The sequence below is a fragment of the Hirundo rustica genome, chromosome 11 (genome assembly GCF_015227805.2).
Source record: "Hirundo rustica isolate bHirRus1 chromosome 11, bHirRus1.pri.v3, whole genome shotgun sequence".
Classification (NCBI taxonomy): domain Eukaryota; kingdom Metazoa; phylum Chordata; class Aves; order Passeriformes; family Hirundinidae; genus Hirundo; species Hirundo rustica.
In genome coordinates this window covers 16,338,307-16,364,837 of record NC_053460.1, presented here as the reverse complement: position 1 = coordinate 16,364,837, position 26,531 = coordinate 16,338,307, and the positions used below count along the sequence as shown (strand labels likewise).

At 50.5% G+C, this 26,531-nt stretch overlaps 2 protein-coding genes across 4 annotated transcripts in view; both read right to left on the bottom strand.

The window, feature by feature from the left end:
* The window catches only part of LOC120757641 (hydrocephalus-inducing protein-like), a 13,093-nt gene extending 6,704 nt beyond the window's left edge, over window positions 1-6,389 (bottom strand). Inside the window, exons 1-6 of one of the 3 annotated variants that reach the window (XM_040075140.2) lie at window positions 6,354-6,389; window positions 3,947-4,185; window positions 3,331-3,586; window positions 1,897-2,343; window positions 1,090-1,403; window positions 732-909 (exon numbers count right to left, since the gene is read on the bottom strand). In XM_040075140.2, coding sequence (XP_039931074.1) covers window positions 732-909; window positions 1,090-1,403; window positions 1,897-1,962 — 558 coding nt within the window. In that variant the 5' untranslated portion in view covers window positions 1,963-2,343; window positions 3,331-3,586; window positions 3,947-4,185; window positions 6,354-6,389. The remainder of the gene's footprint in view (window positions 1-731; window positions 910-1,089; window positions 1,404-1,896; window positions 2,344-3,330; window positions 3,587-3,946; window positions 4,186-6,353) is intronic. The other 2 variants (XM_058422044.1, XM_040075141.2) reach the window with 2 other exon arrangements.
* Window positions 2,164-26,531, bottom strand: LOC120757942 (hydrocephalus-inducing protein homolog). The gene is made up of 25 exons (XM_040075680.2): window positions 26,373-26,531; window positions 24,560-24,627; window positions 23,268-23,513; window positions 22,780-22,922; window positions 22,217-22,450; window positions 21,877-21,987; window positions 21,292-21,417; window positions 20,920-21,039; window positions 20,652-20,786; window positions 20,250-20,449; window positions 18,994-19,118; window positions 18,224-18,422; window positions 17,639-17,849; window positions 17,188-17,287; window positions 16,584-16,702; window positions 15,338-15,561; window positions 14,398-14,465; window positions 11,462-11,697; window positions 10,626-10,726; window positions 9,343-9,478; window positions 8,733-8,897; window positions 6,354-6,452; window positions 3,947-4,185; window positions 3,331-3,586; window positions 2,164-2,343 (listed from the first exon to the last, which is right to left on the bottom strand). Exons 5-25 carry the CDS (start codon window positions 22,406-22,408, stop codon window positions 2,164-2,166), a joined length of 3,342 nt encoding a protein of 1,113 aa, XP_039931614.2. The 5' UTR covers window positions 22,409-22,450; window positions 22,780-22,922; window positions 23,268-23,513; window positions 24,560-24,627; window positions 26,373-26,531.

Genomic DNA, 26,531 nt, shown 5'->3' with positions numbered 1-26,531 from the left:
CTTGCATCTCTAGGGCTTTGCTTGTCCTGATTCAGAAAAACTGTGCAGAGTTAAACCAACTCTATTGTATTTGCGTGTGAGCAGGTACAAGCCCTCCCCTTAAACTTAATGCCAACACTGGGGCTTTGAGAAACTTTGTGGCTTCCTTACTTTTTTTGTTTTTTTTTTTTTTTTAATTGCCCCATGAGCAGCCTCTGTTCCCCACGATGCAGAACAAGGGGCCACTTCCCACTCCAGAGTACTAATGTTCACCAGGTGGGCAGGATGGCAGATCCAAGGCCTTTTTCCTGATCTGCAGGAAGAGAGAGTGTCTTTGCAATGTCTTGATTTATAAAAGACAGCTCTAGAGCTGTCACTGCAATACCAGCTTTGGGGTGAAGGCAGAGATGTGAGCGCTCTGGCTGCACTGGGAAGGGGGTACATGGAGGTCGGGACTCTTCATGGCTTGACACACAAAGGAAGCTGGAAGTTGTCTCACCATGGTAAAGACCTCATTTTACATTGTAAAGAAAATAAGCCAAAATATCCCAAGCTCAGCACAGGTCTGTAGGATCCGAGTGGGCTTCTCTGAGCAAAATTTCCCTACTTCTCCCTCCCCAGACACCCCATGTCCAGCTGCCACTCTCAGGGCACAGGACAGAAGGGCAGCAAAAAGGGAGGTTGGCACGAGCATGACGTTTGGTGGCAAGCTGAGGAGGCAATGCAAGTGGTAGGTGCACAAGAAAATCTACCTCTGCTTCCAGGTAATCTACATCTGCTGCCTGCTGGGCAGGATCCTCCTGAACAGAATCCTGTGTTGTTTCTGGGGTTTCAGCTGGCTTCTCCACACTTTCAATCTTGCAGTGTCTCCTTAGAAACACTCCCTTCTTTGATGACTGGCGTTTGAATTTAGGTGGTGAAGGCCTGAACCTGGAAAATAACATCACTATGATCATGGACCTGTAGTGGGAGAGAGATGCCTGCAAGAGCAGCTCCTCACTGGGATGCAGCCCCTGGCTGGGTGCTGGTGTGGTGAGCTCAGTGACAGCCGCTCCAAAGCCAGCTTGGAGCAGGTCCAGGCTCGGAGCAGCACAGGGATGATGCACATACCTTATGGTGTTCACCTTCCTGTCCGTCAGGAATGACCAGTAGTACTGGACAGGAAGTGGGCTGCAGTTGGTCATCTCCATATACAGCTCTTGTTCTGTATCGCTTATGATGCAGCCAAAGTCCACGGCCTGGGTCTCAAGATGGAGATTTGGGAAGTAGACTTCTCCCCGAACAGTGATCTGCTCCTTATGAGGATGCTCCATGATGCGCACCCTGAGTACCCTTTCTGCCACCCAGCTATTCAAGTCCTTCTTATAAGCTGGGTTAAACTGGATGCAGAGATGAAGTTCTTCCCCTACATCCAGCGTCATGGGCTGCAAGGAGATGAAAAGCATTAATCACCTTTGTGATCAAGCCCCAAGGTCTGACAGCAGGAAACAGTAAACGTTCAAAGTGTGACCCCAGCATGGGCTCCTCAGTTCACCCTCCTTTCTTTACAGGGAGGATCTGTCTGCAGGCACCACACTTTGGTACGAGATTCCCTCTCAGGCTCACGTTTCTCTGCTCAGCAGCCACACAAGGGGGTGGCTGCTGGAGAGCTGGGATGCTTTCCAGGAGACACCTTCACTGCAGGCTTGCCCCAGTCTGCTTTCCCGCTCCCCTCTCCTCATGTTTTACAGCCAGTATGGATGTTAGCAATTCAGGTAAGACTTGGATTGCTTCAGCAGCTCTTCTGATGCAGCTCAGGCCAATCTACTGCTGACACTACGGAATAAACTTCTCAGCTCCCAAGAGGACCTCCCAAGAAAAGTGCACCACCACATCCCTCCTCTTCAAACCCCAGTGAACAAGCCCACAGAGGCTCACCTTGGAATCTGCAGGGAGGGGCTGCTGGTCCACACTGCAGATTTGGAATGGCTGCTCCAAGTCCATCACAAAGCTGAATGGCAGCGAGCAGGTGTTTTTTAAAGACAAAGGCTGGTACTGCAGTGTCAGGATATCAGTGGGTTTCTACAGAAACAGGAGACAAGGAGAATCAGCCTCAAGTGGCCACAGACCTTCCCCTTCCGATGCATTTCACGTTTTTCAACCCCGGAAGCATATATTTCTATTTACTTCCAGCCAATTTAAGAGTTACACCTTTAAATGCCAGCATGCAATCTGGAGACTTACCTTTTCCACACGGAAAGTGATTGCTCTGGAAGAGATCTGCACAACGGGGCGAATGAACTTGCAGGTGACATCCACTTGCATGATCTGTTTTGTTTTCTCTTTCTCCACCCTAGCATGACACAGCAGCCGCTCCTCCACCTCCTGCATGCGAGATTCACTTGTGACCCAGTGCGTGCTGACAGGCCAAACGCCCCACACTGGCTTGCCACCACCCATGGGCCCTATTCCTGTCACTTATTATTACGGACTGGAATTACTCTGTGCTCTCCTCAATAGCTCTCTTTTCTTGCTGTGCTGCCACCCATTTATTCTAAATATCTGTGCCCAGGTGTCCTGGAGCCAGGGAAGGCATACCAGACTTAGCTGGCAGCTTCTCTGCAGAGTTTCATTTCCCCTGGAAAGAAAGGTCCAGGTAGGAGAACACCCCAGGACTCCACTAAAATCTCCCCCTCTGAGTTGCTCTCCAAGGGTGCTGCAAAACCTGGCTGCCCCTGGCACACCAGGGCTGACTGAGGCAGCAGTAACAGAGAGACTGGGGCAAGCAGTAATAGAAAAGTTGACCAGTCAATTTGTCAATTAGAATGATCCCTGGGAACAGTTTCCTGCCTGGATGGACATGGCACTGATCTTTAGAGCGGGCACACTGTGTTTTCCCCCTCCAGGACTCAGGGTTAGACCAACCCCCTGCCCATGTTTGTCTTCAGAGGAAAAGCGGTGCTGCTCCCAGACACTCCTGCCATTCACAGGGCTTTTGTTTTGCTGCCTGCTTCCCTCAGTAAAACCACCTGACAGTAGAGTAGTTGAATTTACTTCCCGCCTAGGCTTCTAATCTAGGTGCAGCTTATTTTCTCTGCTCTTCCTTTCTGCCTCAGCACATGACACCGGTAACCCCTGTTTGCCCGCAGGAGCAATACTGCCTTCAACCTGTATTTTGGGATCAGCAAGCTGGCTTTATGGTAGCCACGGAAACACAAAAGAGCCTTAGCAATGGATGGTGGCCAGCAGGGAATGCAGCTGGTTTCTTGAAGTCACTTGCTCCTTCTCCCAGGCAAATGTCAAGGGGCTGCAGAAGAACCTGCAGTGGAGGGGATCTGATAGGGAAGGCTGAGTTCTTGGCAGGGGCCTCACCTGGACAGTGCTGGAGCAGCCTTCCAGCACCATGTCCACAGTCTGGCCTGGCCTCAGGTCTATCTGCGGCGGCTGGAGCTTAAACACGGGGTGGCCGGGCCTGGGGCTCTGGGAAGCACCTTTGCTCTTGGTGCCACCGAGGGCAGGGCGACAAGAACTCTGCCGCAAGATGTGGAAACCTTCTGTGCGCCAGTAGAGCTGATGTAAGTGGCGTCCTTTGTTTGTCAGCTGGAACTCATAACGGCAGGGAGAGAAGCTACAAGAGAAGCAGAGATGGAAAATGTCACGGGAGCTGCTATTTCCCTGTGATCACTCAGCTGCAGCTTCACCCTGATGGCATTCCCTGACTGCCGTGAAACTCTCTGCAATAAAACCTCCACCCAAAAGGCTGCCCAGGCTCAAAGCTTCAGCCCTGCCAGGTCTTCCGGCTTTTCCATGTCCGTGGCATTCCAGGATATCTAGCGACTCTCAGATGACGTATTTCTAAAGGAATTCCTGTGGCTTCAGGGAAACAGAGTTGGGACCTTGACTATTGGAGAAGATCTAGCCTGAAGGACTATGGAAAGATTGTTCCTTGCTGAACCCACAGGAGAAGTGGAAGCTGAGAGTCTCCTACCTGAAGTGGGATCCCAAGTCGAGCTTTGGACCGAGGGGCTTGTTGCTGACAATTGTGGTGCGCGTGCCCACAGCCTGGACTGGGACGATGATCGTAAGGCTGTTCTCAATGAACACCTTCACCTTGTCCTGGAGTTTTCCGGTGCTGTTCACATTGGCTATGACAGTCAGATCCAGATCACAGTCAGGGGGGATCACTCCTTTGCTGTGTACAATCCTCCAGCATGAGCGTTTCCCAGCCTGTAAGACAAGCCAAACACAAACTTAGGATGGAAACCATGGACCCTGCTCTGCTGTGAGGTGCAGGAAACAGGAAGGCTAAGGACAGGACTGTAAAAACCATAAAAGTTTAATTTCCCTATATGTAAGCTATTGTGTCTGGCAGCAGCAACTCTCCAAGGGCTTATACAACCTGTGTTTTACCTTCCTTTAGCAGACTCAGGTCATTAGCCCCATTTTGCTCAACCCAAGGGATGCGACTCCTCAGGAGAAGGTTATTCCCCCTCCTGGCTCTCTTTGGAGTGCTTGCCAAGGGAAACTATTTACTCTCTCCTGGCTTCCCGACAGCGGAGCTGGGTCTGCACAAAGGCTCAAGGCCGGAGGAAGCCAGGACTGCTCCAATCCCAGCCTAGCAGACACACAGCTGGAGGACACCGCTGAGAGCCTGAAGAATAACTCTGCAAAGCCAGCTGAGCAAAACCCCAAAGTCTCCTTTCCCAAGGGGCCACCAGTGATTCTCAGCAGCCCCTGAAGGACTGAGGCCCTCACTGCTCACTGATCATCAGCTGTGTCGATCGTCAGAAGTGTCCCAGTGCCCTCTGCTGTCGCGCTGCTTGGCTTGCCTAATGGTTTGTTCCCGATCTCCCTCGACTCCTGGACAACTGGTTTTGCCCTAAGTTTGTTCCCTCCTTTATTCCAGAACAATGTATGTCAATCCCCGTTTGTTCCATCTCCGCAGTTGCCAGTCTACGATCACTCCTACCCCTCGCTCCCCAGAAAGCTCTCCTTTCCTCCACGCCCCGTTGGCTTCCCAGAATTGTAACCACCCCTTATATTCCCCTATTGGCCAGAGTTTTATGGGCCACTCCCTGTGATGCTCCCCCCCTGTGTCACTACTGGTTGTTGCAATGTATCCACCCCTTGTTCCACCCTTGCTTAAAAAGCCCTGTCACCCTTTTTTCCCTGCTCTTTCTCCCTGGAACCTTCAGCCCTAATAAACTCCTTGCAGGAACCCATATTGAGAGCCTCCTTCTCCTTCACTCGATCCTGGGCACAGCTTGCTCTACATCTTGGGGACTGATTGCCCCAAAGGTCCAGCCTGAGGCAGACACATTCCTCAGGTAGCTCCCCACTCCTCCAAGGAGCAAGTCAGGCTTGGATTTGCAGAGCCGAGGGCGCGTCACTCTGCTTTGGAAAAGTCAGCTCTACATCATTATAGCAGGGCAGGAAAGCAGGAACCAGAAAAAAACCTGCAAGTCATGCCCTCTGGGCATGGCATGGCCTTCCCAAGCCTTCTTGTCCTCTGGTTTCTCATGAACCTCCCTCTACAGATGGGGCAAGAGAGCTGGAAGAGCCCCAGGGAGGGAGGAAAGGCCTTGCACCAGCACAGCTGTACAGACACAGCTCTGCAGGTCCAGCCCCGGTACGAGCATGTGAAGCCCACCCTTTACATGCCAGGCTCACCCAGCCAAGGTGCATTGCTCCCTGCAGAGGCTGAAAGCAGAATATCGTTGTGGAGTCAGGGAAAGCTGCCCTGGCAATCCCCCGCTTTTTACCCCCTAAAAAAACTGGAAAAGCAGCAAGAGGAAAATTCACCCTGCTCCTCCTTGGCCCAGAAGGCTGAGCCTGGACTCTCACCCAGCACCAAATGCTTAATGCACAAACACAAACAAATCCACAGTGACAGGCTTAGCTTTAACCAGCTCCAGAAGCTGAACCCACCTAATACAGAGAAGATCAAGTCTCTTTTCAAAGCTGTTTTCAAGCCTCTCCCAGATGCCCCCTCCAGCGGGGAGCACATGCCGCTTGGCCCCAAGCCACGTACCCTTCCTGGCTGCTCCCCCTGCCAGAGGAGCAGCTCCAGTTCCAGCCCTGTGGATTGTCCAAAAAGGGCCACAGGCTTCTCTTGATCTCTGAGCTCCAAAAGCATGACTTGCACAGCTAACTATCTTCCACCCACAAAATAAAGGGAGAACTTGGAAACGTGATCCAGACTCATTCCTGCTCCAGCCTCTCTGCACACCATTTCAGAGGCGTGCCCGAGATCCCAGCTCCTCTTGCTTGCACTCGGATGGAATCTCTCGCTTCCACTCAAACAGAACAACACAGAAACATTGCCTACAAAAAACAAGTCAAGGGCTGCTACTAAACAGCACTTTTCCCTGGAAAACAGTCCCACAGACACTTACCATCTTTGCCCAGAAGGCTGCAGGAATGCCACTCTGATTGGAGAGATGGAGACTTTTGGAACGGTCTCGTAGGACTGGGATTTTGCCAAAATTTATCTCCTTCGGACGGACACAGACAACGGGTCCATGGCCAATGCACTCTAAAAGGATTTCCTGTTCCAGAAAGAAGGTGGGAAAGAATAAAAAAAAGACTCAACAAGGAGAGTTTTAAAAACTTAGCCAACTCTAAAAGCATTCCTAGACTGGGGATAATTATGGCTGTTTGAAGTTGTCAGTGATTTAGACTGAAACAGAAGGCCTGGAGCAAGTGTGGGGCTCTAGAGTGCTCCCACCTGAAAGCCACAAGCTCCCATTATCAGGGGACGAAGAGGTGCTGTTTGCCATGCTTACTTCTTCACACTCCTCCTTTTTCCCCCATAGGAAATTGCTATTTCCTCTGCCTCCTGCCTGCTTCATTCACTGCTCCATCTTGTCCCAAACCACCTTCCCAACTTTTGCTGCTGCACAGCCATCCTTGAACACTAAGTTCTTTTACATTCACAAAGCTGCACTTGTCAAATCAGCACAAATCAAAAGCAAAGCAGGCTCTTCAGAGTAGAGATGAGGCAAATTAGCTGCCTTCAATTTGTGCTTATGTGTATTCTTCACATATAGGAGTAAGGGGCATTAATTAGTACTTGCATCACTCAAGCTATATTTTTTTCTTAAAAGCAAAGTCTGAACTGACTTAAAAATAGTCTGAACCTCAAGAAGGTTGTTCTTGCAGAGCTGGCACAGACAGTGGGACAAGGAACATGGATCCCTTTGCTAAACTACCTGCTCACACCAGTGGAAACAAGGACAGTTTATTCATTCTTGCTGGATTTCACCGGTCCTAAACACCTCAACTCTTACACAGGACTTGAATGCATAAAACTCACAACACAGGTAAGACTCACTGGAGGGCTTGGAGTGTGATTTTTACCTACAGAAGAAACCAGCCTCCATGATGTAAAACCTTTAGTGATGTCTGACTTGAGGGAATGGCATTGACAGGTGCCAGAATTACCTTCAGTCAGAAGGAGCAGCATCCAGAAATGCACCTCCTCCTGGGACATACATGACTGTGCAAAGAAGAGCCAGAAACTATGTACCATGGCTGGTACCTCAAGAATAAGGAGCTATAAGCCCTGCACGGTGATGGAGCTTTTATCCCTCTGGGAGAAGGGAGGCCCAGGGGGCTGCAGCCTGGCTGATGCTGCCCAAGGCTCCCTGGAAGGGGAAGCTGGAGGGAGGAGCAGTGCCTCACCATCTGGCCTTGCTTCCAGGTGACAGTGGGGCAGAAGCAGCAGAGGCAGGGCAGGGCCCTTTGCAGATGAGCAGAATAGCACCTAGGGGATGCCTGGCCCGACTTCCGTTAGCGTGTTAACAATGGGATATATCCGCACTGAGGAAAAGGGTTAAAAAAAGCCACAAGCCCTCCACCTACAGCATTCTTAAAAGGGACAAGGAAAGCCCTGTTCACCAGTGTTACAGGCAATGCCACACACAGGAACAAGAACAAAAGCAACTTTGTTCTCAGTGTTATTGCTACATACACACATCTGCATCCTGCGGCCCTGCTGGCTTTGCTGGGGTGGCAGTGTCATAAATCAGACTATTTAGGGATGAAGAACTTCCATGCCTGGCAGACAGGGCTGATATTTTGTAGTCCCTCTTGCTGTTATGACACGTGCCTCATTTAGGAGCTCTTTTAGAATCTGCTTTAGAATCCTTAGAATCATCTTTAGAATCTTCAGAATCCTCTTTTAGGAGGCTTTAGTTCGGGAATTGCTTGCCACATCCATTTCCAAACTTGGTGGAAAAAACAAGCCAAGTCTGTGCTCCAGATGCAAATTGTGTGGACATTCATCTATTTTGGGCTGGGCTTTTGCTGAGGAAATATGATGGCTATTTCTCAGATCTGAGGGACCTGGCTTTCAGAGAAGCCTCAGTCCAGCTCTGCACAAGACATCCCTTCAGTGTGGTCTTGTAGGCAGTGCTTGCTTTAGCAGCATTCAGGGGTGTCCCTGTGTGATCCTCAGCAGCTGTAATGAAGCAGCACTTGTGTTGTCTGAGAACACGGCAAAGTGTGAGACCCAGGGACTGGTCTGCGTTTCAGACTGGGGCTGTTATCCCATCTCCCAGATTTGTTACTATATGCTGCGTCAGGCACTGAAATTGCCACTCATGACGCTTCCACCTTTCCTCTTTTCTAGGCATAAGCTGCTGCTTGTGCCACCAATGCCTTCTGTCCTTGTCCACACCAGCCAGATATCGCAAGGTCCTGGAAGAATCCCTGTACACTTTACACACCACTGGGAGGAGTGGCTTAGGGCACACATCTCCCCTTGCTCTCACCAGTGGGGATCCTTCTCTCCCAAACACGGCGAGCTCAGCAGGGACGTTGCACTCTCCCACCAACTGGGCCTCAAGTGTAATTGGGATCTCCACTGAGCTGTGAGCTTCGATAATCCCAGATGGCACAGAGCTGGAGTACCATGCAGCCGCCTTCTCTTTGTCTTCCTAGAAGGGACAGAATCAAAAGCAACTTCAGAACGAAGGAAACTTTAAACGCCTTAACATCTACCACAACAGCAACTCACACACACTTGTAAAAATTCTCAGGAGAAAGCAAAAAGGCAAAAAACATGACGCAAGGTGTAGGTGCTCCCCAGCAGGTCCAAAAGTTGCTGCATCCACAGACAGCCACTTCTGTGCCGACAGCCTCCTTGCATCAGATTTTCACTGCCCCCCTCTAAGCTCTCCCGCTTGGAAACAAGTCAAAGACTAGCATATAAACATCTTCCTCAAGATGTTAAACTGCTTCCTAAAGTTCGTATTCGGGTTCCTGTTCTGAGAAAAGCTTTAGGTTTCAATAGAAACCAGCAAGGTCTTATCCAAACCCTTTTCCTCCCCTAATAAGCCCCTCAGTAACGTTTGAGGGGAGGAGGTGGATGCAAGGCCAAACCTGAGGGAGAAGACAGTAGCAGCCAGGAAAGTCGCTGTCATTCACAAGGGTCAGCTTCTCCGTGTAGGGGGTCTGGAGACAGCAGTGGTCGAACCACACTGCAGGGTTGAGCACTCGCAGGGGAGGAACGATGCATCTGGGCAAAGAAATGACCCCAAGGGAATTAGAGATACTGAGAGCATTGAGAACTTTTGTCCCCAAAGAGCATGGAATGGAGCATAAGACATTTGTCAAATCAGAGATTTAGTAGTCCTACAGTGAGAAATCCCCTTTAACTTCTTTTCACTCAAACACCTCTTGTCAAGGAGGGGGCAAACCCTGAGGCTTTGCAGTGCAGAGGCTTCCAAATGCCCAGGCAGAGCATGTGCCCTGTTCCAGAGCTGTCTTAGCTGTTTTTGCCCAAGGACACTTGCAAGGACTCCCGTAACAGTCCCAGTGGTCCATGAGCTCTGGGGGAGCCTTTCCCATGAGGACCAGTGCCCACCAAGGCTCAAGGAGCACAGGACTCCAGTGTATCAGTGAAAACGACTCCCTTTTCTCCTACTGCACTGTTGTCCTGCCTGAAAACTCAGTCATCCCTTCCAGCAGTGGAGAGCACGAGGCCTACAGAGTGGGTGACTGACCTCTTCCAGTTCCTACAGCTCCTTCGAGCCTTTACCCCACAGGTCTCTCCACTGTCCCCATTTGCACTTGCTTGACAAAACTGCAGCCCAGGCACTGACTGCATGGCTGTGCCTGAGAGAGGGAACAGCACCAGGGAACTGCATCCCTCTTGGCATTATGCTGACGCCCACAGCAGCGTAGCAGGATAGAATTTGGCTGCAGCAAGAACAACTCGTGGCCTCCACTCTGAGAGCATTCCTCAAAAGAGCCAGAGGGAAGCAGCAAAACCTGAGCTGACCTGCCACATCAAGGACTATATTCCCCTTCATAGGGTCTTTTTCCCTTCCCACTCCTGCCGTGAGCCTCTTCCCCACTGCACATGCAACGGTTGAAGTGAACCAAAGCCCAGCTCTCAGCAGGCTGCTCACTGTGTCCCCAACCAAAGCTGCAGGCCAACAATTCATGTTATTCCTGCTCCCTTTAGAAAAAGCTCTAGGGCCATGCCTGGCTGTGAGCAGGGGGGCATCTCACCATGGGCTGCTTTTCTAGCCCTGTTCTCATGCCTAGGCGGGCAGATCCAGCTCACTCAGCAACGCTCCTCCTTTGGAGCTGCAGCCGGGCAGCGTGCTGGTGCTGGATGCACGAGGAAAGACAAGCAGCTGCAAGAAAAGCGTCGGTACCTGGCTGTGAGGGTCAGTGCCAGCACATTCTTGCCAACACCATCCACGTCCACCACCAGCTCCAGCTTGTAGTCTCCGACGGTGTTGGAACACAGGGCGACCTGGTAGAAGAGAAGTGCAGCAAGCGTTTGCTCACTCCCAAGATCTCATCACCCATGTGTGGTGTCCTCCAGTTCTTGTTCCGTGGTACAAAAAGAGAGGATTTTGCCTTAATTCTTCTGCTGGTTCATAAGTAGAACACAGCCTTTTGGGAGGAACAAAAGCCTTCTGGCAATATCAGATATGTTAAAGATTTGCTAATTTTTCACCCGACTACAACAACATAAATGCAGAAGAAGTCTGTTGTCTTGAACAGAATGAGTTCAGCTTTACAGCAGGAAGCTGAGAGCAAAGTTTGGCCCAGCATGTGCTGGGCAGTTCATGGCTGCAGAGTATTTTCTGTCCCCACTGAAGATCCCTGCAGTGAATACATCTCATTGCTCCCCAGCAAACGAGAAATGAGACCAGGAAGGAAAGAAAACTGCTTTACACAATGATATCTCTCTCTTTAACAGCAGCCTTCTCTTTTCATCCTTGCTCTGCCCACTGTCAATCAAAGAAATCACTCTCAAAAACACAAAAATTACTTCAGTACTTGACCATCTGGCACATGATTTCAGCTTGTGATTTTGGAAACAAAGCAGTGCTCCTTCAGGAATATCCCAAGTAGCCCAGCTAACAGAGGCCTCACACCAGTGCAGATCCTCACTCACACAATGCTCAAAGCTGGCATCAGAGCTAAAGCCCTCCCACACTCCAGTGAAGCTTCAGCCCCACCAGCTGGACTCTTCCCATACTTGGATATCCGCAGATCCCTGGGCAGGGACACCGACTCTGCAGGGACTTATGGCAAATTCCCTCGGCTTCATAACCCCTCGAGCTTCCTTCCTCCAAGACTGGCTACTTAGTCTGAGCATCTGATCAGTGCTTTCAACACTGGGCTGTCCGGAGCCGTCCCCAGGAATGTGGAGGTTGACGTCCAGGGGTACCAGGGAGGTGTTGAACAGGCGACACTTCAAGGTGCGAGGAAAACCTGAGAAAATGACACAAAAATCCATTTAGGCATCACTATCTCAAGATTCCTGGTGGGAGCATCCCGGTAGGATAAAACTGTGCTTGGATTTTACTTCTTTGTTACCTAAACTACAGCTCATTGCAGTGGATATATGGCTTGGCTGGCCAGTTACGTGTGGACGAGACATCTCCCACAGCCTGCTTACCAAGAGCCATTTGAACACAGATGGGGAGGAAAAACCAACTGTAGGCACAGCCCAGGGCTTCCCCATGCCCATCAACAGTGATCACGGCTAACTCCAGCATTGACTGCAGCAGGGAGGCAAGAGAGGCACGGAAAGGACAAACGGCACAAAACAGGCACAAGAGGCACAAGGAGGATGTTACAATCCCAAATGCCACCGAGGTGACCAGATGCAGACAACAGTCAGCAGCACCGTTAAAAGAAACTAAGGTAAAACTGCTGCCCTCAGTTGAAGAAGCCTTAGGAATGAAATCAGATTAAGCAGGAAGCATCTGCTAGTACAGAACCGTATTCCCGAACCCAGTGCCTTTTTTTCTTGTGCCCCTTATTCAAAAGGAAACAGGAAGTGGCCAAACAGTGATGCTGACTTTCTATTCCTTTGGTCCTGTTTGATCTCATGATAGCAAAAAGCTGCCTGAGGCACCGGCAGCCCTGGAGTTACCACCCTGAAGAGGTGTCATGGGTTGGCACAGTTTTGTTTCTAGTTATGGAGGAATGTGAAATGTATTTTCGGGTCAGGACCTGAGAATGGCATTAGAAAGGACAGGGACCTATCAGAAGGTTAGTTGCAATATTGGCATCTATTTTGACCACTAAAAATGTCAGTTGTGACTTTGGGCAGTATCCAGATAAACCCCCTTGATTTCCTGCAGGCCAGTCTCTTTCCCTTTGGCCAGAGAGGGACAGGTAACTTGGTAGGGCAGCCGGGGGTCGGCCGGGGCCGGGCTGACCCGGGCCCAGAGGAGTGGCCCTGGCCGGGCCCTGCCTCCGGGCCCCGTCTGCTGCCAGCAAGGAGGGCCAGGCAGGCGCCGCCGGCCGGGCCCCTCACACCAACTACGGGCCTGGCTGGGCCGGGGCCCGCCGCCATTTAAACGGAGGGGTGGGCAAAAAAGGCATTTACGATTCCGCCTGGTTTTTTTGATTCCGGACTGCCCGGGACCTCTGATCTCTGATCTTTTGGCGTGAGTTCTTCCCCACACCCCTCACCAGTGCAGCCTTGAACATCTAACACCATGAGCTGCAGCGAGGGAGAAAAAGACTTTGGGCAGATTGAACCTTCTCCTGGCAACATGAAACTTCCAAAGCCTAACCCTTCCCTGAGAGAGAAAAGAAAGGGACAGAGTGAACATAAAGAAAACACAGCATGAAGTCACTGAAGCGAGAGTGAAAAGACTGTTGGGACAGGGGGTTTGTCACCGAGACACGCAAAGCAATCACACGCAGACAAGAGATTTTTGCAGAGGTTCCTCTGATCCAGCTCCCAGGTGAAAGAGCGGAGAGAAGAGAGCCCTTTGTTTATTCTTTTACTTTTATACATTTGTGGGTCTAGCAGAAGATTGGCTTTTTGGGGTTTCCACCCCTCAGCCTCAGTGGCCAGACGAATTGTCAGTTACAATTGTTTTCAGGTTAGAAATATGCAAACAAAGGACAAAGAATGAAAAACAAAGGGTTTGTTTATATTACTTCTGTGGGAAAGGTAGAAAAACTGCTCTAATATTCTACAGTAACTAAAAGATCTGACTCCATTTATGAAAATCAAAAGGCTAATAAAAAACTCAGAAAAACCAGGGTAACAGGGGTTAAGGAGTTTGTCATTCCATCCTTACTGAGCCATAGAAATGAACTTTATATGTAGATGATCCCCTTAAATCATGGAAAAGATATGCATTTAGGGAGATGATTGTTAAGATTTGTGCTTAGATTTGAGCAAAGGTGTTTGTAATGGACTAAGTGATATTAACCCCAGGAGATGCTTGAACAAACATAAAGATGAGAAATCCTCTACACCGGTGAAGAAGTGAGAAAATATCTCTGTGCCTTGAGATAAAAAATTCTTTGCCTTTAGAGTTATTCGTCTTTAAAAGCTGACACCCCAATACGGACAAGTCTAAGACCCATGACCCATAAGCAGCTTAAGAAACTGCTAATGGGAGGGGTCACAAAAGCAAGTTTCCCTGGGCAGCTATTTTTGTGACAGTTAAACAACCCACAAGAGAACTGTTTTGGGTTGTCAGGGAGATCCATGACTCTAAGAGAGACTCTTCTCCTAAAGAACTAATGAAAGATTGTTTTCAAATTGTGAAACTAACTGAAAATTACAAGTTTTATCTTTTTATGTTGTTTTGTAAGAAAGTTAACAGTTTGTAGAAAGGGGAAAGAGTGTTTTTAAAGTTTCATTCTGTTTTATTTTAGTTTTTTCCCCAACTTTCTTTTTCCATTCTTTTAGTGTGTGTTAATAAAACTATTTGTTCATTTTTAAGCTTCAGCCTACTTTGCTTTTCTCCTCATCTCTCTCCCACACACACACACACAAAAATAAACACTAAGACCACTACACTAAATTTAGCAACCAGAATGTAGTGAATGTAAACCCACTACAAGAGGCTGTGATGAAGAGACTCTCATGTTTTGAGTGCTCCATTTCAGCATCACACCAACCTCTCACACTCTGGTGCAAGCCCAGGGCACACTCACCATAGGAGACGTCACCGAAGTGGAGGGTGGGCACATCAAAACGTAAAGTCGGTGCCATCACAAAACCCCTGCGAGAACAAAGGCAGGGAGGCAGTGGCTGTGTTAAAGGGAATTGCAAAGGGTGCGGGTGTCCTTAGGGAGGGGCGGGACAAAAGCTGCTGTCAGAGCCACCCTGGCTCTCAAATCAACCCAGAACCCTGAGCTCAGCACAGCACCCACATGGACAGGAGGCAGCCAAAGCAAAGCGGTCAGCAGCTGACAGACTCTCTGGGACAGGCCCTGAAGCTGCTGTGGTCTTGAGAACTGTTTTACTTCTCCTATCATCACTTTTCTTCTTTTTTTCCCACCTCTACCCTTTGCTGAGTGAGGATTTTATCCTTTGCAATGGCCCCAGCCCATGTCCTTGGGACAGTTCCTGCTGCATAGTTCTCTGTCTCCCACATCAGCCCCTTCCTGGCTGTGGAAAGGAGCTACCAGATCACTCTGCACAGGAGTTGGGAGCACAGCTTGTCCCCCACAGCATGGCCATGAGAGGTGACCTGAGGCTGCTGCTGCCTGTTTGGGATGGATTATTAACAGAAGTTTTTAACAACACTGCTGCTGGTGCAGAATCACCCAGGCTGGCCCATCTCCAAAGCCCTGGGGGCCTAGCTGGCTGTTCACGTGGGGACATCCAGAGCAGCTACAGCCCAAAGCTGATCCATGCCGCTGTCTGCCATGGCCCAAGGCAGAGGGAGATCCCTGCAGGGAGGAGTCATTCCACCCCCCCGGGTACCACACAGGGCAGCGGGCATCCCCACACTAAGGCAACGCCAGGATCAGAGCAGAGATGAAGACCTCAGGAAGCACCTTTTTTCTCTGCTCAACCCCAAAATGAGGTAGGTGGGGGATGTCCCAGAGACAGCTACACATGTGCCCACCAAGCTCCCAGAGTCCTTACTTGATGGTCAGGTTGGCAGGTGTAGGAGATCCAGCCACACTGAACTGGAATCGTTCCTCAAACGCCCCCAGGATGGTGGGACGGAAGGAGATCCAGATGGCCTGGAGCCCATTCGGTGCCACAATGCCCTCCTGGGTCAGGAAGGTGAAGCAGGAGCCCATGGCTGTGGTCGGAGGGACGAGGCTGAAGGGAGCCGCAATAAGCCCTCTGTTTAACAGGATCGTCTGCAGCAGCAGGAAAGCAAAATGCAAATACATGAGGAATCTTCCTTTCCTGCAGAAGTCTGAGTTACTCTGGAATTTAACAATTAACACTTGTACAAGGCAGAAGATTCCCTGTGCTGCTGCATGGCAGAAGCCAAAAAATGCGACTTTGAAATACAACTTCCTATGGCTTTGGGTTCTTCATGCAAAGCAGTGATAACTTCACATAAGCAGAGTCACTCTGGGGTTTTCCACATTGACCTGCAGCACAGAGGAGCTGCTCAGCATCACCAAGTTCATTCACACCCAGCCCTAAGAGCAACACTGGGCATGGCAGCATTACCAGTGAAACCACCACAGAGCTGCTGCTGCTGCTGCTCCAGGTGTGCCCAACCCCACTGTGGGCAGGGCACGTTGAGCTTCCATTGCAGCCAACCTGTTCAGTGCATGTGGGAGAAACCAGAAGCAAAGATGTAGAAAGTTCCTTTGCTCTCTTCCCAGAAACACTTTGCTCTTTCTACAGCCACCGTGGCTGAAGTGTGGTGAGGGACTGGTCAGCAAAGGAAAGCACTGCCAAGCACTTTGACCAGTGCTGAGGCAGAACGCTTGATGGCTTTCCTCTAACTCCCAGGAACAGGCAGGAGGGACTTGACCGAAAACTTTTTGCAATGGACTCAAACTCAAATGCAGCCAGCTTGTTCCAGCTGCTTTTGGACAGCCTGAGCACAAGGTGATTTGTGTCTGGGACTGGAACAAAAGCCCCTGAACATGCAGCTTTTTGGCCCAGTGTTGCTTTCACGTGTCAAGCAGTTTTGCAGGAAGCCTCCAAACTGATCTCCAAGGAAGACTGCCCAAATGAAGGGATTGAGGTTTCATGAACAACGGACGCACTTTTCTGACACCATGAAAAAGATCCAGATTCCAAGAAACCCCCCAAATTTGACAAGTATCACAACGGCCATAGGTGCCCAGAATTCCACAGGTCCACAAGGCTCACTGCTACCCGAGGAGCCACTGGGATTCACCCCAAGCCTGCTGCTCACCTTATATCTGAGGTTTGCTGTGAGAAAAACCTCCCCGATGTCCAGTTCCTTGTACTTGAAGAGGAGCCTGGGCCCGAGGCCTTCCCCTATGAGGTGCAGGGGCAGCCTCTTCTCACGGCCTGGGGAGAGATTTCTATTTCAGTACAGTAATTCCTTCTGCTATCCTGCATTTTCCAGGCTGCCTTCGTGCTAGTCCATGACTCTGGGCTGCATGGGATCAGCTCCTGATAGTCCAGGAGAAGATATGGACCCTTCTCTTCCCTCAGGAGATATGGTGCATCCATAGAGAACATCCTTTCTTACACCCCCTCTGTCGATAGTGCATCTTTAGGAAATGCCAGAAATTTTGTTCTTGTGCACCTCAGAGAGTGTTTTTCCCAAGGGAGGAGGAGTGCACTAAATACAGGCAGCATTCCGAACAGCTGAGAGGGAAAAAATCAAAATAGAGGAGATCCCCTGGAAGCTGCAGGAACACTGGGGATGCGCCAGCACTGCCCTGCTGACCACGGAGCCTTCCCAGCTGTTACACAGGAGCCCAGTGATCTGGGGGAGTGTTTGCACCTCCCCTTCACTGCGGTGAGAGAGGCAGGGGAAGGAGCCGTACCTGAGATGTCACAGTAACCTGCTTGCTCATAGACCCGGGCTTCCCGGGGCTTAAAGAACACGCTGATTTCAGCCCAACAATTCGGCCTGATCTCGCCCTCCTAAAGCAGAAGGGGACAGCAAAACATTTCTCTTCAAACGTCACAGTTTTGTTTTCAACCACAGTCCTGTAAGCCGTTATTTAGGGCTTCAGTGACAAGCAAGGAGTAACACTCATCAATAACACTGATAACAGAGTTTGGAAGCCTGAGTCTGGCTCCTGCTGCCTGCCAGGAGCCCTCAGGACAGAAACACTCTTTGCAAACAGTTCTCTGACCTCACCAGAATCCCAATGACTTCTCTCTTGGCACACAAAGCCAGCTGAGGCAGGGATCGGTCAAGTGACCTTATGCAGTGATGAGGAGGAAGAGGAGGAAAAGAAACGGGAAGGGAGGTTCTCAGCCATTGCTTACCTTTGGCTCAATGGAGAAAATATCATTTTTGAACAGCATGGGATCTCCTTTCACCTTTGCCTTCTCACTCTGCAGCCTGCGGGTGAGATTAGGAAAGAGTTCTCGGCGAGTGGTGTCCACTCCGCACGCCTCCAGGTCACGGAACGCCTCCTTTTCCAGCTGACACAGCCTTTGATACCGCCTGCAGCCACAGGAGAGACAAACCCCGCAGCTTGTTTAATATTTGAGAGAGAAGTGCAAGTGCAGGAGCAGCTCCTCAGCAAAGGGCTGACCCTGAGCCATGGGGTCCCAAATGGATCAGAGGATCACTTGTTGTTCACTCCACACTTGCAAGCTCAGGAGAGGTTTCCAAAGCCAGCAGCCCTCAAGAGAACCTCCTGGCTCAAAGCCTCTGCCACAGCTGAAGGAGAATCCACCAGCCAACCCAAGTGGCTTTTCCTGACACAGAACTGCTTGGGGGAGGCAGGTAGAGATGGGATGGATTACTTAGCCTAAGCCATTCAAAAGCACCAATATCTCCTGAAGCCATCCATTAGTTTTATCCTTGGGCAAGGTAGGTCACTGAAATGGATCTTTCAAACCTACCTCAGCTTCAGCTCCTCCTCTCCCTGAGTATCAACAGCCTTCCACTGGAAGCGGGCTGTGATATCACTCAGGTTGTGGATGCGCACAGTTGTCCTCTTGGACAGTGTGATGTAGGTCTCCCCAAATGTGACACTGTTCCTGTCCAGCCCAATGGCGACATCCACAGCTCTCCCATGAAGGCTTGTGTAGGTGTCTTCCCCTGGAACAAAGCAAAGGGGAGTCTTTGCTCCGCTCGCTGGCTGATGGAAGCACAAGGAACAGAGCAAACCACAGGGAACAGAACAAAGTGTCACAGCTTTTAGCTGACTGAGCAGTTCTGTGGATCGGTACATTTATCACAACCGGAGAGCTGCACGTGCACGACATGAGGATGTCCTGGACAACCTGCCAGCATTTCACTTCTAGAACAGACCCCGACCAAAGGCTCCCTCATTTCCAGAGCTTTCAAACCTCCATTATTCCCAACCAACTCCTGGCATTCATCTGGCCTCAGACGTCAGTGCCAAGCTCACCATTCCTGTTGCAGGTGAGTGTTTCCCAGGTGAAATGGAAACAACAAATATCAGACATGCTCTCTAGAAATGGCATTTATATGGAGCTCTACAAGGATCAAGATAACAAACTACATGACTACAAACTAGATGACTACCAAATGAACACTATGATCATCATCTCCCTCGTTAAAGCCATGGCCACATCAGCCTTTCTGCTTAGAAAGGGCTCTGCTCTGAGGGATGCACAGAGTGCCCTGTGCAGTGTCCAGCACTCACCTGTGTCGTAGTGCACGACAAGGGACGTGGAACAGTCACCGGCCTTCAGTGGCTCATATCCCACTGTCACCTGCATGGCGTCGCCGATGTCCAGAGCTCCCATGGCCGGAATGACAGAGAAAGGGCTGCAACACAGAGACAGCAGGACTCTTGGAGGAGATTTGGGGATGTTATCCCTTTTCCAGTCCAGTTCACTTCTGCTCACTTGTGTAAGCAAAGAGCAAACCAACCACAGTCAGAGGAAGACAGAACAGAAACAGCTACTGACTCTAGTGTCAGGAGATCCAGCCCTCACAAGATCCTGTGGGATAAAATGACCTCATACTCTGCATCCAGCTCTCTGCAATGAGGCTCAAGGGTCATTTGCATCTTGCTTACTTTCATCAGGCATCAGCTCCCCTTATTGACAGAGCTGGGCTAAAGTTATGGCCACGAGGATACCAAGGACCAGCACTCCTGACGTAATTTAGAGACAGAGCTGACAAGTGAGCAAAGCTAGCAATTTAGTGGCCAAGGCCCTCAAAGCACCATTCACCTGCACTTTTGCTAAATGCTGGGTGCAAGGAGGCTGCAATCTACTTCAAGTCCCATGGTACAGTTAACTGCTACAGCCAAACGTTCTTTTGCCCACTAGTGCCTTAGCTGCCGTTATTGAATTCTTTGATTTGGGGAGAATCAATCTCATTAAAAGCCACCTTCCCCCCCAAGGAAGACAGAAAAATCACTGCTAATTGAATTGCCGCATCCATCCACTAGCACCTACTGCAGGAAGAACCCCAAATATCATCTAATCTTAACATATATAATTTTGTAGTGATGGTGGAACAGCTGAAGTCAAATAGCATTAATTATTCTAATGAATCCAGTCTGTTAGGTTAAAGCATAGGCTGTCCACAACACAGATCACATGGGGCATCTCGTGAGAGCACCTCTGGAAAGCCACATGCCTGTTGCCTCCCAGAGAATGGGTTTATTTGACGGTGGCAAGTAACCATTTCAGAAGCTGCTTGTGCTCAGGAGGGTGCAAACCATCTACTAACATGCTCCAGCACCCTCCAGGAAATCTGGGATGGAGAAAGCTCAAAGGCTGCATCCCACTTAAAATATGAGAAGCAACAGCAAACCCCACAGATCCTGCCCGTTTCCAGCCAGGGCTGCAGGGCAGCAGCTTTGATGCTCTGGATCCTTTTGTTGCTCTTTCCCAGCTCTGTCATCACCCAAAGGTGTTTTGCACAAGCACAGATGAGCTGCCTCACCTCTGGGTGCTCAGCTGGTAATGAGCTGCCCGGTTACCGATGTTGCGAACCAGCAGAGTCTTCTGGGTGCTGTACTTGACCGGACACTCCGAGAAGTCCAGCTGGTCAGGGAAGTCCAGGATGGCTCGGGCACCAATGGCCCGAATTGGCACAATGAACTCTTCCCTTTCAGTGATGCAGACCAGCTTGTGGAAATAATCCTGCCAGGAAAAGAAACAGTCTCGGCTCAGGGTATTTATCCCTGTCTTCAGCATGGCCTAAGAGTATCTCCCAGTTCTAGATCCAGTGCAACTCCACTGAAATCAGCAGAGGTACTCGAAACCCAGGCCAGATGCCCTGAATGCAGCTTTTCAGGTTCACTTTGCACTGAAGACACCAATCTCTCGGGACGTGCAGACTCACCTTGTTCTCTGCAGGGGTGAAGAGGATGCGGACAGTGGTGTAGAGGCCTGGTGGCACCTTGCGGTACACATCATTGGGGCCTACCAGCTTGAAATAAGGTAAGCTCTCCAGGGTGACCTTCAGCAGATGAGGAACCTGTGGGGAAGTCATGGAATGATGGTTTTGCCACGTGTGGAGACAGGTGGACATGCCCTGGTGCCATCCTTAACCACTCTTCTCCACTCTCCTCTTCCAGCACAGTGTTAAACCTCCACATCCCAGCACTTACCTTGTCCCTGTTCCTCAGAAGCACTGGTATTTCACAGACCTGACCAGGGCTGTAGTTCTGAAACACCACCTCTGGTGGGCAAGGCTGAAATGAGCTCTGCTCTGGGTCAGTTGCCGAGGACTGAAAGGAGAGGCAAGAGAGAGCAGGGAGAGGTTCAGCTGCTGGCATGAAGATTCTGCACTGATCCTCAGTGAAGTACAGACTCTGGGTGAGTACATCTGCCCAGCTCACACTGGGCAATCAGTGGCTCTTCCACATCTTCCCTGGGCTGGTCAAATGCTCCTGGACCACACTGAGCAGGCTCAAGCCAAGCTGCTCTTTTGGCACCCTCCTCAAATATCACATCAAATGGCAAGGGCAGGGAAAGGCTACCTTGTGATGGGAGGTCTCATGTTTGGCTTGAGGCTGGACAATCTGAGGCAGAGTCAGCTTCTTAGCTCTGGCCAGCCTCTGCTTGGTGGTGAGAGACATCTCCTTCTGGAAGGCAGAGGGAGTCAGCTGAAAGACAAAAAAAACAGCAAGAGCCTCAGAAATGCCTTTGTTCATAGAGGCTTTTCTTGTTCACCTGCTACTGATGAATAATTTGTGATCACAGCCATTAGGACAGTTCTGAAAGCCCTAGAAGTTATCTGCTGAAATACTTAGCATCAGTAAATTAATAATACAGAGTGCAATACATATACTCCAACTACATGGCTGTGTCCCAGTAGCTTCTCCAGCCTTCCCCCCATTGTTTTAGCAATGGCAGCTACACTCCAGCAAACCCCAGCAGCTTCAGCAGAGGTTATTTGTGTTGGCTTAGTGCAGATCAGGACTCCAAGTCCACCACTAGCAGCAGTTTGCAATGACAACAGGATCTGGGAACCGAGGTATTTTGCTGGAGGCAAGCCTGCCACAAGCACACACCCTCTTCAAACTTCACATCAAACAGAAAGGAAAAGAGCAGGAAAAGGATACCTTTTGACCAGTGTCACTCATGTCTGGAATTCTGGGCGGAATACTACCCCCAGTACGGGCTTGATTCTTTTCGTTGAGAAACTTCTCCCTCTGGAATTTAGAGGGAAGCGTCTGAAAGGAAAAAACAAAAAACAAAACAAACAAAACCAAAACACAACAACAACAACAACAAAAACAAACAAACAAACAAAAAAACCCAGCAAAAGCCTCAGAGATGGGCTTGTTCAGAAAGGCTGTCCAATGTCCAGAGGAAGCAGGAGCTGCTCAGTCAGCAGTGCTGGTGTTATGCTGATTCTTTTCGTAAAAGCTGGGGTGGCTTTTTTGCCCTTTTGCTTCTTACCTTCTGTTTTACAGGCCGGTGGGCTGCTGAGTCTTTCCTGGTGGTGGTATCCTTGCATGTGCCAATGCACGTTTGGTCGTCCCCATCCTGAACCTTCTCTTGTGGCTGCTCAAAGTTGATCTTGGTCACCTTACATTTCACAGGGTCCCTCCTGAGGGTGGCTGGGACATCTGATTTCAAGGTCACTGGCATTTCTGTGATGCCCTTGGCACAGCCGGGATGGAGATGTTCCACCTAGGGGGAGAGAATCAGGGAGTCAAGACTGAGCTGGAAGCACTGCCAAGGGCAGGACTGACAGCAGAAGGGACTGATGTGGTGAGCAGCTGCACCAGGAATCTGCACCTCAGTGTGGATTTATGTGAAGTCTGATAGACAAAAGTATGAACAGAAGGTGCCACCTCCCATGACATGAAGGGCAGCCTTGGCCCAGCCAAGCCAGGGGCTGTAACTCCTATGTGGCACTGGAATGGGCTATCACTGGTATGTGAGGATTCCCTGCCAGCTCCCAAGAACACCAGGACAGGGCTTGAGCAATGGGGAAAGGCAGAGCAGTCCACACTCACCTTGGGGGAGAACAGCAATGGGGCGTTTGCCTCCCCCTCAAAGTGTATGACCTTCACACAGGTGTCGTTGGTGATGGTGAAGGTCCTGTGGCAGGGCTCTCCGATAGGACAGTCCCCAAACTGGATGTGATTCACCCTGACAGCTGTTAAGGAGAAGAGCAAGGGATCTCAGCATGCAGGGCAGTTTCACCCGCCCCCCTCATGAGCACAGACACCTGTATGTTCAATGCTTCCTTGCTCCAAGCCTTCGTGTCTCTGGGAGGGAGTTCCCTGGCAGTTCCCCATCCCACCACTTTCAGGGAAACACCCTGACACACCCCTAAGCCAGCGACATGCAGCACAGCACACACTGCTCTGCATGCATGGCTGCCACACCCACAGGCCACCAAGTCCAGTGGGTGACAGCCCAGGCCTGGCTAGAGAGAGGACACACATGATCAGACATCTTCCTCTTCCTTGCTTCACCTTGGCAGCCTCTCCTCTCTTACCATCAATGATGTCTTTCTCCAGACTCCTCTTAGCATTCCTGTCCTCCTTCTCTAGTCCATCGAGGGTGAATTCATCCTTGTGGCCTTCACCCACCAGCTCTGTTAGGGTCTTGTTAGAGTATTTGTCCCCCACTAACACACGAATCTTCCCTTCCAGACGTTGAGCCAGGGTGGGTTTGAAAATTACATCAAACTCTGTCAATTGCCCATGGTGGAGAAGCAGGAAAGGCTTTATGGGCTTGCTCTCTGCACAGCAATGGAAATCAGAGTTAAGTGATCTAGCAGTACAGAGGAAACACTTCCATAGGCTATATGAGGAATAAGAGGTTGAAGCCAGCTGCCTTCTAAGCACAGGTTCTACCCCCAGTGGTTCCAGACCCTTTTCCTATGTTAACAATGCTGCCATCTCCAGACACATCTCCACTTAAGCAGTTTAACTTCAGGCTGATGCCCAGCCCTCATTCCATCTGCTTCCAGCCAGCTCCAGCTATATGGAAAGCTGAGCCAAAGAGTGCTTTCGCCTTCTGCTGGCTGTCTGCGCGCTCAAGGGCTGCGTGCATTCACGCTGGTGCCTTCCCACATGCAGTAAATACCTCAGAGGATCCACTGAGGTAGTGACAGTCCCCCACAACTCAACCCACCATGTCTAGAAGAGCAGAAGAACTTCCTACAACTTGCTGTCTAACTAGCTGCAACTCAGCGCCGTGATTGAACCTGCCTGCCTTCCCCGCTTCTGCCTGCTGCTGTGTGGCAGTGCCAAGATGCCCTGCTGCCCGTCGTTTGCAAAGGCAGTGATTTCCTCCTTCCCGCCCTGCCGGGGCCGGCTGGGAGGGGATCACTGCCCTGCCAGAGCCCACAGCTCCTCCTGTCTGTGATCATAACTACACCAAGGGGGGAAAACAGGACTTGGCGGGTTGGAAACTTGCGCCATTGCATTGTTGTCTGTGCTGTCCTGGTATATTCTAGTAAAGAACCGTTATTCCTTTTCCCATATTTTTGCCTGGAAGTCCTGTCATTTCAAAGGTATAATAATTTGGAGGGAGGGGGTCATCTTTCCATTCCAGGAAGATTGCCGCCTTCCTCGGCAGAATCTGTCAGAGATACCAGCAAATACTTGGTTCTATTTGATGCCACAATGGCAAAATGCCACCTGAGGCACCAGCAGCCCTGCAGTTCACACCCTGAAGAGGCTGCCGTGGCAGAACATGAGTGCCGGATGCTTTTATGTTCAAGTGGTCCATTCTGGAACGCACAGATCCCTCCCGCTGTGTCCCAGCCCAGGGAACACTCACCAAAGGAGATGTCACCAAAGTCGAGCTGATCGACGTCAAAGTGTAAAGTCGGTCCGGTGACATGCCCCCTGCAATGAGGAGGACAGAGGATGAAATGGCTTGGTTAAAGGGAATTGCAAAGCCTCTGGCTGTCGTGGCTCAGGGACATAAAACCTGGTGTCAGAGGCACTGTGGGTTTCAAATCGACACACCACCATGTGCTCAGCACAGTGTCCATGTGCACAGGAGGTAGCTAAAGCCAAGTGGCCAGCAGCAGACAGCCACTGATGGGGCTTTGGGCACAGGGCAGGCAGGAAAAGCCCCCGAGTTGCTGGTGGTCCCATGAAGGACCTTGAACCCACACCCAGACATGACAGTTTTGAGACAGGAAGCCAAGGGAGCCCCAAACATCATCTGAAAAGAGCACCAACAGTTCTACACAGTGGACAGATGAATCCTAGAGGAAAGGACCAGCTTGTCACCAGCGCACCAGCTGACACAGCCAAGAGCAATCGCTTAAACAACCAGACATGACTGTCCCGGATCTACCACACCTCCTCACGTGCCCTTGAACTCAGCAGACAGACTCCAAAAGTCACCAACATCCACGAAACCAGCACGTGAAGCTGCACAACGCGAGTATATTTCATGGTTGATGCCAATCAATGCCCCCTCTGACTTTTGGTTAAAAGTCAAGGACCAGTGAACTGTGCCTTCACCTGTGTTCACAGGACTGCCACTGGCTCTGCTCTACACATCTCAACAAGAGACACCTGCCCTTGCTCAAGGAGAAAGCTGCTTATGCAATAACATCCCATGACCAGTTTGGGGGAGGGACAGAGGAGAATCCATTATTGGATGGTGAAAGGTTCCCTCTTGATTTCCAAAATAAAAAACCAGCACTTTTCCTCCGAAAACAAAGCCAACATAATTGTTTCTCTACTACGAGCACACCTACTCAACACTTTTCTCTTGCTAAGTAATAAATGTCAGGCTCTTTTTTATCCATCTCCCTTATCTTATTGGTATAATTGACTGCAGACTGCTTTCATTTCTTGACTGCCTTGATCCCGTGCCTCCCAACAGCAGCAGCCTAGCTCCAGAGCAGCCAGCATCAGCTTTCCTGCTTACACTACATTATCCTATCAGCACATGGCTCAGGCTAGCAGGAACAAGCCCTCATGCTGCTCTGGTCCTAGGACTGAGCTCTGCCTCCCCTGTCATCACCCCTTCTCCTTTTTGCTGGGCCAGGATTATCTCTTGCAATGGCACCAGCCCATGGGATGAAGCCCATGTCCTTGGGACAGTTCCTGCTGCACAGTTCCCTGTCTCCCACATCAGCCTTTTCCTGGCTATGGAAAGGAGGTACCAGATCACTCTGCACAGGAGTTGGGAGCACAGCTTGTCCCCCACAGCATGGCCATGAGAGGTGAGCTGAGGCTCATTTGGGATGGATTATTAACAGAAGTTTTTTAATAACACTGCTGCTGGTGCAGAATCACCCAGGCTGGCCCATCTCCAAAGCCCTGGGGGCCTAGCTGGCTGTTCACATGGGACATCTCAGAGCACCCAGAGCAGCTACAGCCCAAAGCTGATCCATGCCACTGTCTGCCACGGCCCAAGGCAGAGGGAGATCCCTGCAGGGAGGAGTCATTCCACCCCCCAGGTACCGCACAGGGCAGCGGGCATCCTTACAGTAAGGCAATGCCAGCACAGAGCAGAGATTAAGACCTCAGGAAACATCTTTTTTCTCTGCTCAACCCCAAAATGAGGTAGGTGGGGGATGTCCCAGAGACAGCTACACATGTGCCCACCAAGCTCCCAGAGTCCTTACTTGATGGTCAGGATCACAGGCGTAGGAGATCCAGCCACACTGAACTGGAATCGTTCCTCAAAGCACCCCAACACAGTGGCATTGAAGGAGATCTGAATAGTCTGGATCCCACCCGGTGCAATGATGCCCTCCGCGGGTGCAAACTTGAAGCAGGAGCCC